This window comes from Anopheles merus, chromosome X (assembly GCF_017562075.2).
Source record: "Anopheles merus strain MAF chromosome X, AmerM5.1, whole genome shotgun sequence".
NCBI lineage: Eukaryota > Metazoa > Arthropoda > Insecta > Diptera > Culicidae > Anopheles > Anopheles merus.
In genome coordinates, this window is record NC_054081.1 from 8,092,469 (window position 1) to 8,109,302 (window position 16,834).

General features: G+C 47.0%; 1 protein-coding gene and 1 pseudogene across 1 annotated transcript; one reads left to right on the plus strand and one right to left on the minus strand.

Annotated features, from left to right (window-relative positions):
• Positions 1-5,115: 5,115 nt before the first annotated feature.
• On the plus strand, positions 5,116-10,462 carry LOC121596422 (BTB/POZ domain-containing protein 3-like). The gene is made up of 4 exons (XM_041921354.1): positions 5,116-5,729; positions 5,804-5,881; positions 5,997-6,080; positions 8,998-10,462. The coding sequence occupies exon 4, from the start codon at positions 9,028-9,030 to the stop codon at positions 10,189-10,191; it is 1,164 nt and encodes a 387-aa protein (XP_041777288.1). The 5' UTR covers positions 5,116-5,729; positions 5,804-5,881; positions 5,997-6,080; positions 8,998-9,027; the 3' UTR covers positions 10,192-10,462.
• A 3,672-nt stretch (positions 10,463-14,134) lies between these two features.
• Positions 14,135-16,809, minus strand: LOC121597022 (annotated as a pseudogene).
• Between the last annotated feature and the right edge of the window lie 25 nt (positions 16,810-16,834).

Below are 16,834 nucleotides of genomic sequence, written 5' to 3' on the forward strand. Positions count from 1 at the left end.
TGTTGATATCAAGCGTAATTTAGACAGCATAGGTCAGTCGAGTAGTTCGAGTAAAAGAGAGAGAAAGAGAGAAAGTGAGAGAGAGAGGGACAAATGAATTATTTGTGTAAAAAGAAGAGAGGGGAACAGTAAATCATGCACTAGAAAAAAAAACTAAACTTCCTAGAACGCTTCCTAGGGAAAGAATTACTCGGCACAATCACACGCGTATAGATATGACTTTGGGTCGGCTGTCAAATGTGTTCCAACTGGATCCAAACCGCAGCCATCCACTGTAGAGGTACATGTTTGTGCGGTGTTTCATTGCACTTTGCGCTGTGCGAGTCGCTCTTTAGCTATGCTGCAGCGCTAACGCGAGCTTGTCTCGCTATAAAACCCTGCCTACTACCATCACTACTACTACTACTACTACTACTACCAGCTAACCAGTTACTTAATCCTATCAATGGAGCCATGTTTGGCGAGGCCGATGCCGCTCGCGCTATTACCGTACTTAGTAACTGTTTGGCGGTGCAGCTTACTGTGCTACAGCGGCGGCGGCCCACGCGCTCTACTTGGAGGTACACCAAAATAGGAACCAAAGATATACTATCACAACCCCCTAGCACCCAGTATACAACAGCCATATCAAGGAACGATCACAGCTAGCCCCACTGCTCCCCGGGGCTTCGGGTGTGAATTCGAACCCGCGAACTGTGGACGACCCAACAAGTCCTTCTCTACTTGCAGGCCCCATGCGCACTACCATAGTGAAACACTCCCTTCGGTTAGGATTTTGTACGTAAGAGACAACCAATACAACACACACACACACGCACATCCACACACTTCAGACAAATGCACACTACACGCTGCAACCATTATCGTGTTTGATGTAAGAACATTATCAGCCCAGCCGCCTCCTGAGCGGTTGTGGTAATTTCCGGCTTCGTTCCTTAAACGCCAGCAGACTACTTCTACTAACTACGGCTATTACTACTACTACTGATACTGATACTGATACTAATACTATTACTATTACTAATAATTGCTTTTTGTAAACGCGTTTTTTTGTACACACGACACGACCTGCCTGTCTGTGCGACTACAGAGAGACTGCTTACTACTGCTAGCTCGGCTCGTTGGGGCGTAAGAGAGAAGTGATAGAAGAAGCGCGCACGTGACAGAGAAAGAGAGAGAGAGAGAGAGAGAGAGAGAGAGAGAAAGGGAGGACGATAAGTAGATTGTCAAAAGGAGGAACAAAATAAAGCGTGTGTTTGATAAAGATTAAAAAAACCAGTGGGTTATGTATGTGTGTGTGTGAGAGAGAGAGATAGATAAAGAGAAAGAGAGAGAGAGAGAGAGAGAGAGAGAGAGAAAGATAAAAAAAAACAAAAATATTTCGGAGGGCAAATACACATACACACACAGCAAAGGGACGAGACTGAGAGAAAGTAAACTGCATAACTACTGATAGAATCTAGAAGCGCAAAACTAAAAAAATATATATACATATACAAATATGCATCGCAAAACTAAGCTGTAGCCTTACTGTACCGCCTTATCTCTCGCCATCATCATTTTGTTTTTTGTTTTGGAACCATTTTGGAAAAAAACCATTCACCCACTAACATACACACATACACACGTTCACTTTAGCTCAACATCTTCCCGTTCGCTTCGTGCCGTTCGTCGTCTGCTGCACCACTAGCAGTGCAGTCTACTAAGCTGCAAGGCTCATTGTGAAAATTTCTCGCCAGATGGAGCTGCGTTCAGGACGGCTCGCACGCTCGCAGCTCTAAAGGGAACAAATCGGCTTCGGGTTTTCTGTCCCCGTTCTCTGCAGTGCCTGCCTGCTCGGCACCGTTACAGCATGGAGCGCCGTCCACTAATCTCAAACAAGCGCACTCCCCAACACAACATATCCTTGCCAGTGTACAAATCGAGGGAGAATGCATATTTAAAAACAAAAAACAAGCAAACAAAAAACACATGAAAAACAACCGAACGTTTTTTTTTGTTTCGTGTGACTCTTTCTCTTTTCGCTTGTTCAGTTGCTCGTGGCTTGCGCTACTTAATCACACTCACACATTTATCCATTTTTTTCTTTTCGTCTGTGTGACAGTTGGGACTGTTCCTGCTTATTCTGCTCTCTTGCTCCATCAACTACTCTCCTCATGGGTCCGTTCTATTTATCTCTCTCACTCTCTCTTTCTTTGTTTTGTTTTCGTGTTTTGTATTTTGACACTGTACACACTCTCACCCCATTTTACTTACATCGGTAATGTTTCTTGAATAGCTCTATTTCATTTGCCTTTAATCGAATTTACGGCATTTCTTTCTCTCTTCCTCTCACTCACTCTCTCGCTCTATGTTTATCTATTTTCTTTAAGTGCATTTCTCTCTTTTGCTCCATTTTATTGGCTCCCACAATTAATTCGCTAAAAACTGTGTTTTTTCTTCTTCTACTTCTAATACTGCTCCGTTTTTTTGTTGCGTTGTGGCACCATGTTTACTTATCTTCATACTCTTGTCCTGTACTTTGTCAAGAAGCGCAATGTTGTCACGTGTTTTACCACTTCACCTTTTTTTGGATCTCTTTCTCCTGTTTGCAAATTTGAGCTCTCCTAGCTAAATAATGCTGCAAAAACTCTCTGTTTTTTTTCTTAGTTGTTTTTTTCTTCTTCTCTCTCTCTCTCTCTTTCTCTCTCTCTCTCTTTTATGCTCCAATAATGCCATAACATGAAAAAGCAATTTTGAAAAATCCCCAGCCAAAAATTCTTCCACTAACTGTATCTTCTCTCTTTTCGCTCGACCACCTTTCCCGTACCCCATAACCACACCTGTGTGCGTGTGTGTGTGTGAATGTGTGTTCTTCTTCCATTCCCCCCCCCCCCCCACCTTCCTCCATCTGCACAGGTTTGTCAGAGACAAGCGACTATTTCTAGACCACGTTTTGTCTTGCCGTTAGCTAAACGTAGGGCCACCGGAACGCGAACGTCATCCGAATGTTTGTCGGCGGACCCCGGCTACTGCCCCTCGGCCCGAATTGGGGTTGGGGTCTGGGGGATCAAAAGAGAGAGAGAGAGAGAGAGAGGGAGAGTGAGAGAGCGAGAGAAAGCAAAAAGAAAATGGCAATTGGTAAAAGCCTCGATTGTGGCCTCACCACTCCTATTCGACACAGACACATTTTCGCCTTTGCGCCAATTTTACAAACCACACAGCTTTCGATCGATCGAGTACTTATACATAAAATTATATATATATACACTCGCAAACCATCTCGTACACATATTTGGTAGTGCGTTCACGTAAAAAAAAACGGAACCAAAAGGTATGGTAAGCTCACAATTTCAACTTCCACTACAATTCACCTAATTGATCTTATTCTAAATCGGGCATACCGATCTCGAAAGCTTTACTTATACATCTAATTAATATTCATAGTTCTAATAAACAGCGCTAGAAATGCTCCAGTGAGCGGTCTCGCAGTCTTCTCTTCTTCGCAAAAAAAATAATAATAAGGCACTCTGCTAAAACAATGAAAAAAAAACGAAACCATCAACGGTGGAACTGGTAATCCTCGATCTCAAGATGGCCACGCCAATGCAGGCGAGATGAAATGGAAGAGTGAAACAAAAACAAACACAAACATGACAGCCACTGGAGTAAACGTGTCAGCCACTAGTGGTGACAGGTTACTGCAAACTTTTACAAACACACGTTGGTGGATACAAAATGGGTCCAAGGGTGCATGTGTGACAGAGAGGGGTGTTGCAACAAAAAAAAAATGTCAGCATCACCAACGGTCAATATCATATCCTTCGCCGAGCGGGAACAAATTAGAAAGGGGAAAAGTGCACCAAAAAAAGAAGATATTATCCAGTCTTATTCTCACCTTTCACACTGGTCATCATTATTCAACAGAAATATGTACGGAGAAGTTATTTGAGGGTTCAGCTTCATTTTTAAAAATTGTTTTTAGCTTTTTTCTTATTGCTAGTAGCTCAATAGTGAAAGTTTCTTTCTCTCTCCTTTGTAATCGCTGTTTAAAAGCCTGTTTTAGAAATTAACTTTCACCACCAATTGGTTCAGCTAGCAGGCTTGCGCTAACAGGTTCGGACTCTTATCTTTCTAGCCACGTATCTCTCTGTCCTTCGTTATCACTTTCGCGCCTTCTATCCTTCTCTCACACCGACGCATTAGTATCTGTCTCTCTCTCTCCCTCAAAATTGCTGAAAATAGTAGCAACAAACACCAAACGCTTGCAAACACGTGTTTGTTTCAATTGCTCGTGTTTTTCGCCATTATGACGTCACAACAGCTACACTTTAAAACAACACTACATTTTTTTTTGGGGGAACGAAGCAAACCGTCACCGAGGGTGGCATCCCTGCACGATGTAGCACACAACAGAACAGCCAATTTACTTGCTGGCGGCCGCTTTTATTCCTGCCGCGCCTGTTTGAGGGGCGCACTTTTGTGCAGTCTACTAACTCCCGCAGTCACTCCCATTTGCATCAACATACGACGATCAATTAAAGCTAAACAACATGGAATAAAAATGAATAATAATAAAAAAAACAATCTAAACCCAAACACGCTCACACCTTAAGGCACAGTGAATTTAAATAAAGCTAAACTGTCACGATAATATTTACTATGCAGCCAGTTGCAGAAAGGGAAAGAGGTAGCGCGTAGAAAGGGTGGGTGGGATTGTAGAAACAAAACAACAACAACAAAAAAACGCATTTGCGCCTGAAAGGGATTGTGCGAGGGTCGAGTGAAAAACTAAATAAATTATTCAAATATTTACATTACGATTCGCAACAAAAGCTCGTGAAAAAAATAACAACAACCTCGTTGTAGCGCGTTTTACTTTATTTTTGGTTGTTTATTTATAAAGATGTTTGAAGGTCACACGAAAGGTAAGAAAAAGGTAAGAAAGATTTTGTAGAATAATCATTGACAGTTAACGGTTTTTTTTTTCAAAATTCAAACACGTGTGCACGCACCCTTCGTCGTGTATAGCGCGCGTACAACAAATGTGCATTCAAAATAACCCCTTTCGCCGAAATTCTGACAGTGCGCCTGTCAGAGCGCGCAAGTGAACTCGGTGCTGTAAACGCGCAGTTCCGCTGAACGAGCCTTCACCCTTCGCAGCCGGGGTAAATTTCGCGAGAAAAACAAAACGGGCAGCGTGCGTGCGAAAGAGCGAGAAAGCAATGTACACAATGCGTGCCGTCCCGTTCCGTTGCGTTGCGTGCAGTCTCGTTCTTGTTGTACACTGTCAAGGTGGTAGGAAACGGTTCAAAACAGAGCGAGCGAGCAAGAGAGAGCCCCAAACAGTGAAAACAAATAGTAGGTAAAATAGGTAAATTTGGAACAGTTTTACCTTCCCGAGCGTACTGCAATCGTTGGCTTGAGGTGGAAGAATCTTGTCACTGCATCTTGTTTTCCGAAACTGAAATTTCCTCCCGTACTATCGGTGCACGGCGATGCGCTTGTCGACTGCATCACCGAAAACGTAAACAAAACATCTCGACCGTACGTCAAATCGCTCTGCGCTTTCGATTGACAATCCGCGACGTTCCGGACGATTGTGGCCCGCTCGGGAGACAAAGCAAAAGTCGACACACAACACCACCACCAGCTCGGGCTGACCAACAGCCAAGCGGCAAAAGGGCCACTGCAACCGAACGGCGGAAGTATCGCCGGAGGTAGCGGGAAGTTTTCCGACCAGACGACGGGTAAGCTACGCCTGGAGCGAGGCGAAAAGAGTCACAAACTAACAAATACATTTTTGTTTTTACTTTTGTTTTAGCAACCCTCACAAAGCTGCCCCAATGTAAAGCCTGCAAACCTGGGGACGGCGTCAAACGGGCAGAAACGAGCGGTGAAGGTACGGGGCTTGCCGGAGGTTTTTGCATTATTGCACCGCTCTCCCACTACAACCGAGGAGTGCCCCTCCCCCCCATAACATAACACATTTTCACATTCTGCCTCTTCGTTTTTAGTTGCCGGGAGTGCCGGGCACTGCTGTGCAATTCGGTGTGGAGCAGAGTGTCGCTGAAGACAGTGAAGCATCTAGGCACAAATAGGTAAGTTCGCGGGCAGTAGGGCGTGAGAACGAGCGCAAAATGCAGAATCCTAGGGCTGTTAGGACACGATTGCAAGATTCACAAACGGCGGATAGAGATGAGGAGCGGTCGCACAGACGACCCTTGGAAGCGGAATTCACATAATCAATGTGAATGTTCCTACTTATTTGTTCGCACACGAAGCTATTCCAAGTAATAACTTAACTGCTAATGCCTAATCTAATGAGCAAATCCGTAGAGGATTCGAACGTAGGAACGTAGAGAGGGATCGGCGAGAGCTATGAAGACGCTTTGTGCGCTTCGTCGGCTACTGCTGACTAGGCATGTTACTGGTCTTTAGGTCCAGTGTAGGTCTTTAGGCATGTTACTGGCTACGTTTAAAAATGCCAGTGGCAGAATTGTAACAGCTAGCGCGGATTTTGCGGAAATGAAAAAATAGTCTACAAAATTGTCATTATTTTGACTTCCGTGTCACTACACCCCAGAATCGAAATCGATAAACTTCTCGTTCTAATAATTGTTAAATTAACACGTTGGACGAAACATAATCACAACCTGGACGATGGGTGTTTAATTCATCTCCAGCTTTGTTTGCTGATACTCAAAGTGCTACAGGGTGGCAGTCAAAGTATTAATGAGCGAAATAAGCAAGCTGGTTTTGTTTCTTGAATGTAATACGATGATTACATACAATTTGAATCCAAAAAATGATAAAATACTTGACACAGCAACAGCTGATTGTCCTTTTGGCATGAAGGGTTTGATGCTGCTTATCTTCCTTTAGATTTGCCTTGTCATGGTAGGCAAGGATGGCCACAAAAAACAACCAAAACCTTAAGCGCAAAAAAAGCAGTAAGCTGATTCGCGAAAGAGGATTCCAACTTGTAGATACAGATCTACAAGTGGGTTGTAGATTTAATGGCAATGAATGGATGGCAAGAAATTATATTTATTGTAATTTTGCAATAACTACAAATATTGTCTCGATGCTAATAGATACAAGATTGTTGGTATATGCGGTTTTTAGCAGCATGTTTGCGGTCCTGGAATCAAGTATTTCATTTTTCATACAAATGTATAGAAAAGAGCCTCCCGCATAACGTATTTTTGGAGTAACGAGTGAATTACTGGAACGGATTGAGCTCGTTATGAAGGGTTCCACTGTATTTTGATGTGGAAGGCACAGGTAGAAATAATTTCAAAACAGTTGTGAGGAAAAAAAAATGGAATCGAGGAATATAGCAGTATATATCTCTTTAGGAATTCCAAATTAAAACACAATTTATTGCACTAAAGGTAAACCAGTAATTCAAATATCAAATATCATGGTGTGTTTTTCTCCTCAAGTTTTTACATTGTTTCGAGTATTCTAGCCGTGCATAAAATTAAAACCATAGTTTTTCTATATCTGTAAGAATTGGGACTTAACGTTAATGCCCTAAGAAGAAGTGAACGAATATAAAGGGGGTAACTTGAACTGCGGAAGACAGTCGTTGATCTGATCGTGATAAAGAAGCACCACGTTGAACTGATAGGAAAAAAATCTGGTATAAGCATTCTTCCTCATTCGATTCGGCCTCATATGCCCCTCAGTCGATTCCTGATTGTCATACGGTTTCATTCTATCTCTGCTTTCATTTTTACATAAAACTGAGTATGTTAACAATACTATTAATATTCAATAAATCTATAAGTTGCTTTCGTATTGTCGCGGATTTGTAAATCTTGCATGGATCCTAAATGGCTGGACACGGATTTCGCGGTTTTGAAATCGAAATGGAGTTCTCTAACAGCTCTATATTTGAACGTAACCCATTGCTTATAATATAAAAAAACCACCATCCTGGTTTGTGCAAAAACACAAGGCCAAGGCCATTTCAAACGACGGTTTGTTCCGTCTTGGTGTTAGGAATTGTAAGTGCCGCTTCAGACACATCGTAGAACGCAGAATCTATGACATTATTGAAATATAGGACACTCGCTGGGGCTGGCGGTGCTCCTGATTGCAGAAGAACAGTTTAGAAGAACATTACCAAGAACAAACTTGCCTTTAGCAAATTATTCAAGTTCGCAATCACAGAAAATTTGGTGGACTTGTTCAATAGGGCGTATTGCACATATCAGCACATTTTTATTTAAAAAAATATTCAATTAAATAGTGATCTTTTTAATTCCATGCAATCTCTCATCTATTCCTGCATGAAGTTATATCAATGTCTCTTATTTTTGTTGATTAATGTGGTCCAACAACAACCGCTGTCGGTCAAGGACTGCCAGTACACCCCCACTAATGAGTGAGCTTGGCTTTCAGTGACTTATTGTTACCATAGCAGGATAGTCAGTCTTACGAATGGTGGGCACAGTCTATTCGAGGCTTGAACCCATGAAGGGCATGTTGTTATAAGTCGTACCAGTTTACGACTGTACCACCAGACCGGACCGGAGGGTTTAAACGAAATAGTGCTACATTAATCAGGGGTGAGAGCGTTGGCATTATACCAGGTACCGAAAGGGACTAGAATATATTGTAAGATGGCACAGTCAACAGGAAAGGCGACAGAGCAAAGCAATTTGATGTAAAAAAAGGAAGGAAGAAAAGTGCTCCAGCGAATCCCGTGGTACAATCGTCAATTCGCTTCGACTTAACAACATGTCCGTGGAGGGTTCAGGCCCCCTATAGATCTTTCCTCACAGAACAGGGCTGAACTTACCCGGCTGTGTGGTACTAAAGAAGTCTTGAAAAAAGGAAGAAAAAAGGAGAATTGATTCAACCATTTAGGACGGTACCTTATTGTGGTAGTTTTAGAAACTTTTTTTTTAAACTTTTGTTGCCTTTTCTGAATAAATGCATCTTTCAGCTGCTTAATGCCTCAACCTTCCAATGCTGACTCTCGGATTTTTATCGTTCTCTCCTCAGAATAAACAAACACACACACACATCGAGAAGATGGCAACCGCGAGACCGGACGGCGGGGCCATGATCGGGGCCATCCTGAACCGCGCGCTCAGCTACGGCTCGAGCGACACAATCAGCTCCCGGCTGGAGGGCATGGTCAACAACGAGTTCTGCTCGGACGTGACGTTCATCGTCGGTGCGAGCAAGCAGCGCATCCACGCCCACAAGCTGCTGCTCGTGATGGCGTCCGAGTACTTTTACGTGATGTTTTTCGGCAGCTTCGTCGAGGCGGAGCAGCACGAGGTGACGCTCGAGGACGTCGAGCCGGACGTGTTTCTGGTGATCCTGCGCTACATGTACTGCCAGCAGGTGGAGCTCACCTTCGACAACCTGCGCGACATCTTCGACTGCGCGCAGAGGTACATGCTGCGGGAGCTGCACCACCAGATCGGTATGTTTCTGCAGCAGCAGGTGAAGCCGACGAGCGCGCTGTCGATCTTCAGCAGCAACCGGTACTACGGCTACGCGGAGGTGGACGACGCCTGCCTGCGGCTGATCCGGAACAATCCACTCTACTACTTCAATCACGTCGACTTTGTCAGCATCGACCGGGAGTCGCTGCACAAGATCTTCGCCTCGCCCTCGATCAACTGTACGGACGATCAGCTCGGCAGCGCGCTCGAGATCTGGGAGGAGGCGAACCCGTTCAACAACACGGACGACCTGCGCGAGCTGGTCAACCAGACCAAGCGGTCGTACAGCTGCCTGAAGCTGCTCGTGTTCGGGCAGAACATGAGCGAGGGGTTCGTCGGCACGGCGGACGACCTGAAGCTGACCGTGATGTCGGACAACCCGCTGTCGCTGTACGGGTTCGGCGTCTACATCCTGTCCAAGGCGAACGTCGTGTCGGTCGAGCTGAAGATCTACGAGGAGGACATCGAGATCAGCTCGGACGTGTTCGAGTTCCCGAACAGCTCGGTCAGCACCGTGCACGTGGCGGACCTGTTCTTCGAGGAGGTGATCATGACGCCGCGCATGAACTACCGCATCGCGATCAACACCTCGCCCCAGTGCAAGCAGCTGCTGATGCGCGATCCCCGCATCTACCACGAGACGATCAAGTTCGGCATCCCGTACCATCCGAACGACCGCAAACCGATCGGCGTGGCGCACCTCTACTGCAAGGAGTGTACCGACGACGGGAAGAAGGACTGAACCGCATGCGGCTGACCGTTGGGCCGTGTGTGTCTGTTTTTGTGTTATTTGCTAAATGATCTTTCTTTCTTTTTGCCGTATCGTGTTGGCTCTCCCCATTCCTGGCGAGTAACTTCCTACAGGACGTACAGGACGCCACCGGCAACAGTCTTAAAAACGAAAAACAAATGCCCCCTCCTCCCCTTACGAGAGCGAATTGTGTTTGCAACGTGGGAACGAAATTGTATCTTATAATAAAAAAATGATGTTATTTTTTGCGATCAATTATGAAGCGATGCTTGAACGAGTCTTTATTACCCATGAGCGATGAGTCTTTATTGTTTATTAAATGGGAACTCAGCTGGGGCACGTTTTAGGGTAATGAATTGGGCTTTTAAAACGAATTATATTGCCTCTGGTGGTAAATCCTGTTGGGAAACCATCAAATGAAGCAGCTCTACTGATAATAGATCTAAATTGCACCTGTAAAACCTCTTGCTGGTTGTGCTAGTTCCATGTTTTTTTTATGGAAAACCTCAGGAGCTTTTGGAAAAGATTGATTTTTTTGCTGGAGCACAGTAGTCTCTCGAGTCCCTCGATTGAATCAACGTAACTGTGCATGATAATGTAAATGCTCCTATTTTTTGCCATCTGAAACCGACCTTGTTTAATCACTCATAAAACATTCAAAACTCACTCTAGATCGCCTAACACGTAGCGGAATTTGGGGCAAGTGTGCCATACGGGGCAAGAGTGCCACCAAGCATTTTTCCTTAAAAAACTTTAGTTTAATGATCATTGTGTATACAGTTGGATGCTTTCCAATGACTAGGTATTCTGAGCCTAATTTCATATAGACCATTGATATTTCCCATTGTTTCGAACTGATTTATATTGAGTTTTAAAATTGAGCAGAATATTATAATTTTTAATCCAACCAAATAAGCTCTCAAAAATCATGCGAACAATCAACCGAGAAAATATTTACACCACCGTATAGCTTTTGTGTGGTTAGTTGAAAAAAACTTTCTTTTTGTCACTGAAAAATTCAATTTCAAAAAAGTTACAACTTTTGGGGCAAAAGAGCCATCTCTATTTGGGGCAAGTGTGCCACCATCTTTCATAGGCGCGAGCTGTCAACAATGTAAACATTGTTGTAGCGTTTAGCGATGCGCTTTTACGAGCGGATTCTACTCCGGAAAAACAGACCAGCAACAACCCATATTGCGATACTGTTTGTAATGAAAAGGGGTTCATTGGTGACTCAAGACATGTAGGAATACATACACTAGTGGTACAAACGTAATAATTTCCAATTATCTAAGAAGCACGGTTATTTTAACCAGGTGGCCGTCTTGCCCCATACGAGTGGCACTCTTGCCCCATTGCCCAAAAAACAACGTCTTTTTGGACCCTTTTTAAAACGCTTCAAAAACTGTTTTGTTTGCACTTTTTTCAAGCGAAACTCATTATATATGAGGAGATAGATGTAAAATGGTTATGAGATTTAAATCTGCTTTTGAAAAACACGTTTTAGTGAGTTATAACTTGAAATGCTTAAGGTGGCACACTTGCCCCAAGTTCCGCTACTACCAGGTTTTTGAGCCGGACGGACAGTGTGAATAAGACACTCATAGCTATGCCCGATTAGTGGTACATTTGCACAGCCTGCCTAGGCCTCGTCCGACAATAGTTGTTGTGGCAAAGAAAAAGAAGAAGGAGACATTATTAGTAGGTCTCAATCCTTGCTGTATACGATTTTTTAAACCTTCCTCAATGAATTACGCAACGGATTGATGGATCGGCATGTTGAGGGCAGCTGGAGACTCATTTGCAACCCAACTCATTCCGCGAGCGTGCCTAGAAACAAAATATTGAACCGTTAAGACGTCCAGCAGATATTGACGTGACACTCTTTTGGTAAGCGTCTCATAAAAGGAATTGTTATTTCTGATCGAAAGGCCTATATCCAACGTAATGCTTAGGAATTCAAACGACTTTGCGATGGGGAGAGCATTTGACTTTCGCCAACGCAATACATGCAATACAATGTTTTAAATATAGTAAAATAGCTCCATACATTTGCACCCGATATTTTTTTTAAGTTGTTTTATTCGTTCTTCTTAATTACACACAAATCGGATGATTTCTCTTCAAACTATTCGAGCGATATTTTCGATCGTATTTGAAAGCAAAAGCGAACATTTAATATCCCTGTTGCTATTTACGAATTCAACGATTGTCAAAGTGCTTTATCATAAGGAATCAGTTATCAATCTATCTTACATGGCATGACTTGTCCATAAAGCATTTTAATAATAACTGACTCCACGTTTGCTTCGATATTTTTTTAGCCGTTGCGACTTTTGTATCATCCCCGGAATATCCGCAATATGTTTTGCGGCGTGGAAGGATGGGGTCTTCAAGAAGCGATATTGATCCTTTTTTTGTTATTTTTTGACTAATCACATTTTTGGCCATCTATTGCCGATTCTCAAATGATTAAAGATTACAATTAGTTTTTAAACCAGGTATCATCAATTTTGAACCATGCTTAGATGATATAATTACAGAAAAACAACAATAATACCTAAGAAGTTTCTAAAAGTTTAAATTGTAATAATTTAAGCTCAATGATAAAATACCGCATTCTCCTGGCCCGCGGCACTTGATCATTTACTTAATTTGGCACTTTGCCTCGAAAGTATGCCGACTCCTGATGTAGACCTTTGCCACGTTTATAGGACTATAGGTCTCCCAACCAATATGGATTCTAGCGCCATGAATTATAATGTTGTACTCTATTCTTTTTTGGAGCGTTCCTCCTGAATTAAAAGAGAGAGAGAGAGAGAGAGAGAGAGGGAGTAACTCCCAAGAACTCCCATTCTTGTACTTTAATTTAGAGTCCAGAGTCTTCACACGATTCCTACTTCAGACGACTACGACTCTGGATGACACCAACTTTAACCCCGGTTGACTTCAACTGCGGCCGGTTCCGACTTCGGTTACTATTAGTCAGATTCCATCTCCGTCTAAATCGGAACCAATAGTTCTGCTTGGAATCGGAGTCGCCCTGAGCCGGAGTAGTCTGGAGTCAGAGTGGTCCAGAGTTGAAGTCGTCTGGAGTCGTCCGGAGTCCACCAAAATCGGAATCGAACTGGTGTCGGAGTCGTCCGGAGTTGGTCAGTGTCGGAGTCTGCATTTAATTTCAAATAATTTTTGTTTCATGTTTTGCTTTGCGCCTGCAGTTGCTTTTGCTTCTAAGAATAGCACTTAGTGATGACAGCAGTACTTTGCGACAGCATCCATGCACTGGCCGACTCCGACCGTCTCGGGACTAGGGAGAAATTAATAACGGGCTTACACTGACCGCCTCCGGACAACTCCGGGTGACTTCGACTCCAATTTGATTATGAATCTGGCTGACACCAGCGGATTCTGACTGCGGACGACTGCTACTACGGATGACTACGACTCCGGATGACTCCATCTAGGACTACGCGTGATTCCGAATGACACCGACTCTGGATGACTCAGACTCCGGAAAACTCCGGCTGACTTCAACTACGAATCTGGACGACTTAGGGTAGAATTATTGGTACCGGTTTCGCCAAGGTCGAAATCAAACTAACAATAACCGGAGTCGGATCGGAGTCGTGGGTGCGCTCTAGAGAGCACATCACTACTCCGGACGACTCCGAACAATGGTGTTCGGACCTACCTTTTGAAGTCACTAATGCTCACACCACTCCAGATGGACATCTGAGGACTTGTCCTCGCCAGTTCGATTGGCGGGGTCTGTGTAGACAGTTTGGGACCCTCGAGGAATCGTTGTAGCATGTTGCCACAAAGACAAACCAAAGTGTAAGCCTACCTTAGAGCGGTACGTAACTTGTGGATGATCCCCTTCCCGCTGGAGCCTGTTTTTTTCCTGTTTTTTGTCGTACAAGTAGTCGCATTGGTGTTATTTATAATTGGTCTTCGCCTTTTATTGACGCTTACTGTACATAGGAACACACACACACACCCCGAACAGCTCTCCATTCCCCCCGTTTCCACCGCCTTAGCTCGCGGCGACCATCTCTTTGGTCGCCTCGGTCAGCCACTGGTGGGCGCCCGGGTCGTTCTGCTGCAGCAGCAGCGGCCCGACCTCCTCCAGCACCCGGCGATGGTACGCGTTCAGCTGGGCGAGCTCGGCCGGCGACAGCAGGGCCCGCTCGATCAGCCGCTGCTGGATCGGCACGAGCGTGTTGGTGTGGAAGGAGAGCGCGCCGCGCCCGTTAAAGTCGTACGGCACGGTCGCGGCCGTCGCGTTCACCACCTGCACGATGTCCTCGATGCGCACGCCGAACTGGCCCGGCTCGTAGTAGCCCGGCTCGTTCGACGAGAACATGTTCTCCACCAGGCCCTGGTTGCTCGGCGACGCGCTGTTCGACACGAACGACGGCGGGTACTCGTGCACGCCCAGAAACGCACCGATGCCGTGCCCGGTCCCGTGCCCATAGTCCAGCCCGACGTCCCACAGCGCCTTGCGCGCGAGCACGTCGAACGTGGTGCCGGAGGCGCGCACGGGAAAGACGGCGGCGGCGACGCTGAGGAAGCCCTTGAGCACGCGCGTGAAGCACTCCCGCTGGAAGGCGGTCGGTTCGCCGAGGTGCACCGAGCGCGTCACGTCCGTCGTGCCGTCCAGGTACTGGCCGCCCGAGTCGATCAGGTAGATGCCGTCGCGCGTGATCGGCCGGTCCGTGTCCTCCGACGGGCTGTAGTGCACGATCGCGCCGTTCGGCCCGAACGCGCTGATCGCGGCGAAGCTCAGATCGACGAACAGGTCCTGCTGGCGGCGGAAGTCGTGCAGCTGGGCCGCCCCGGACAGCTCGGTCACGTTGCCCCCGTCGACGGACTGCTCGAGCCAGTGCAGGTAGCGCACGACCGCGGCACCGTCGCGCACGTGCGCCCGGCGCATGCCGGCCGCCTCGACCGCGTTCTTCACCGCCTTCAGCTTCGCCACCGGGCTGTACTGCTGCAGCCGCTGGTCGGCCGGGATGGCGGCGTACAGGGCCTGGCTGCAGGCGGTGGACACGATCAGCCGGTTGCCGCCCCGCACGTACTCGTCGATGCCGGGCAGGATGTCGCGGTAGTCGCGCACCTCCAGCCCGCCGACGCCCTCCGACGCGAGGTGCGCCCGGACGGTCGCGTTGATCCGGTCCGCGTTGGTGTACAGGTGCAGGTGCGTGTGCGACACGATCAGGTAGGCGAAGAACACCGGATTGTACAGTATGTCCGAGCCGCGCAGGTTCAGCAACCCTGCAAAGAACGGGCGGGGGAGAAAACCATGCAGTTAGTTTTGAGGAAGCCGGTCTACGACTTGCCCTTTCCACTCACAGGCAATCTCATCCAGCGCGCTGACGATGATCGCGTTCGCTCCGTGCTCCTGCAGCGTCGCGCGCACCGCCTGCACCTTGTCGGCGGCGCGCCGCCCACTGTACGCCAGCGGGAGCGGGAGCAGCGCGTCGGCCGTCTGCGGCGGCCGGTTGTTCCACACGATGTCGACAGGTTGCGCTCGAGCGCGATCAGCCGGTAGCCGCGCTGGGCCAGCACCGCCCCGAGCCGGCCGTACTCGGTCGAGGCGATCAGGAACGGGTCGGTGCCGACCAGCGCGCCCGGCGACAGGTGCGCCAGCAGCCACTCGTCGCGCGTCGGCACCCCGGGCAGGCCCTCGCGCATCAGCGTCCAGTGGGCGGCGTCCAGCTCGCCGTCCGCCTGCAGATGGTAGCGCGAGTCCGTCCAGAGGGCGGCCTTGCCCAGCGTGATGATGGCGGTGCCGGCCGACCCGGTGAAGTTGGTCACGTACTGCAGCCGGCGGTCGTGCTGCGAGATGTACTCGCTCTGGGAAACGGGGCGGAAAGAGACGGATGATTGGCTTGCAGGGGGGGCGAAGGGTTGCGTTTTACGTTACATTGTGCGCATCGACCGACGGTACGATGTACGCCTCGATCGAGTAGTCCTGCATCAGGCTGCGTATCTCCGCCAGTATCACGTCCATCGACTTGGGCGTCCTGTCCTCCGCCAGCTCGTCATCTTTGTTCAGTGCCCTGCGGTTGGCGGCGAACCTCACATTAGCATCAATGAGCAACAATTCCGCCCAGTCGACTGCTGGGGCGTGTTTGTGACTTGCAAAGGGATTCCAAGGGCAAACGAAGCGGCCCCTACCACTACCGCCACTTGTCATCTTATCGTGATGCATCTCGGAAGGCGGACGGGGCCGCAAGCGAGGCCAATAAAATGACAGCAATTTAAGCAGATAAGTACGACTGGAAAACAATACCAATCAAGGGACGCCGAGGGAATGCCAGCGGGATGGCGGCAAGGGAGGGGGATCTGATTGTCAAGAGGAGATTGCTCCCTTTGGACAGGAACGATTGAATGGGGCTGCTGCCTAATCTGCCGATAATGATAGGCAAGCTGCAGAGTGAAGGAGTTCGAGGTAGTGATGTGCACTTAGCAGGTTCGAAGTAGTGAACCTGTTAGACAGACCCGGTCGGAGCGATCGGAGGAAGGTTCAACAATTACAACTTATTAGGCGCGATCGGAACGGTAGGAACGGTCTGAATTGGGTCTATCATTTTGAACCTGTTAGATTCGATCGGAACTGATGGAAATGCTG

Coding starts and splice junctions, on each gene's coding strand:
- LOC121596422 (XM_041921354.1), top strand. CDS start 9,028: ATGGCAACCGCGAGACCGGACGGCGGGGCCATGATCGGGGCCATCCTG.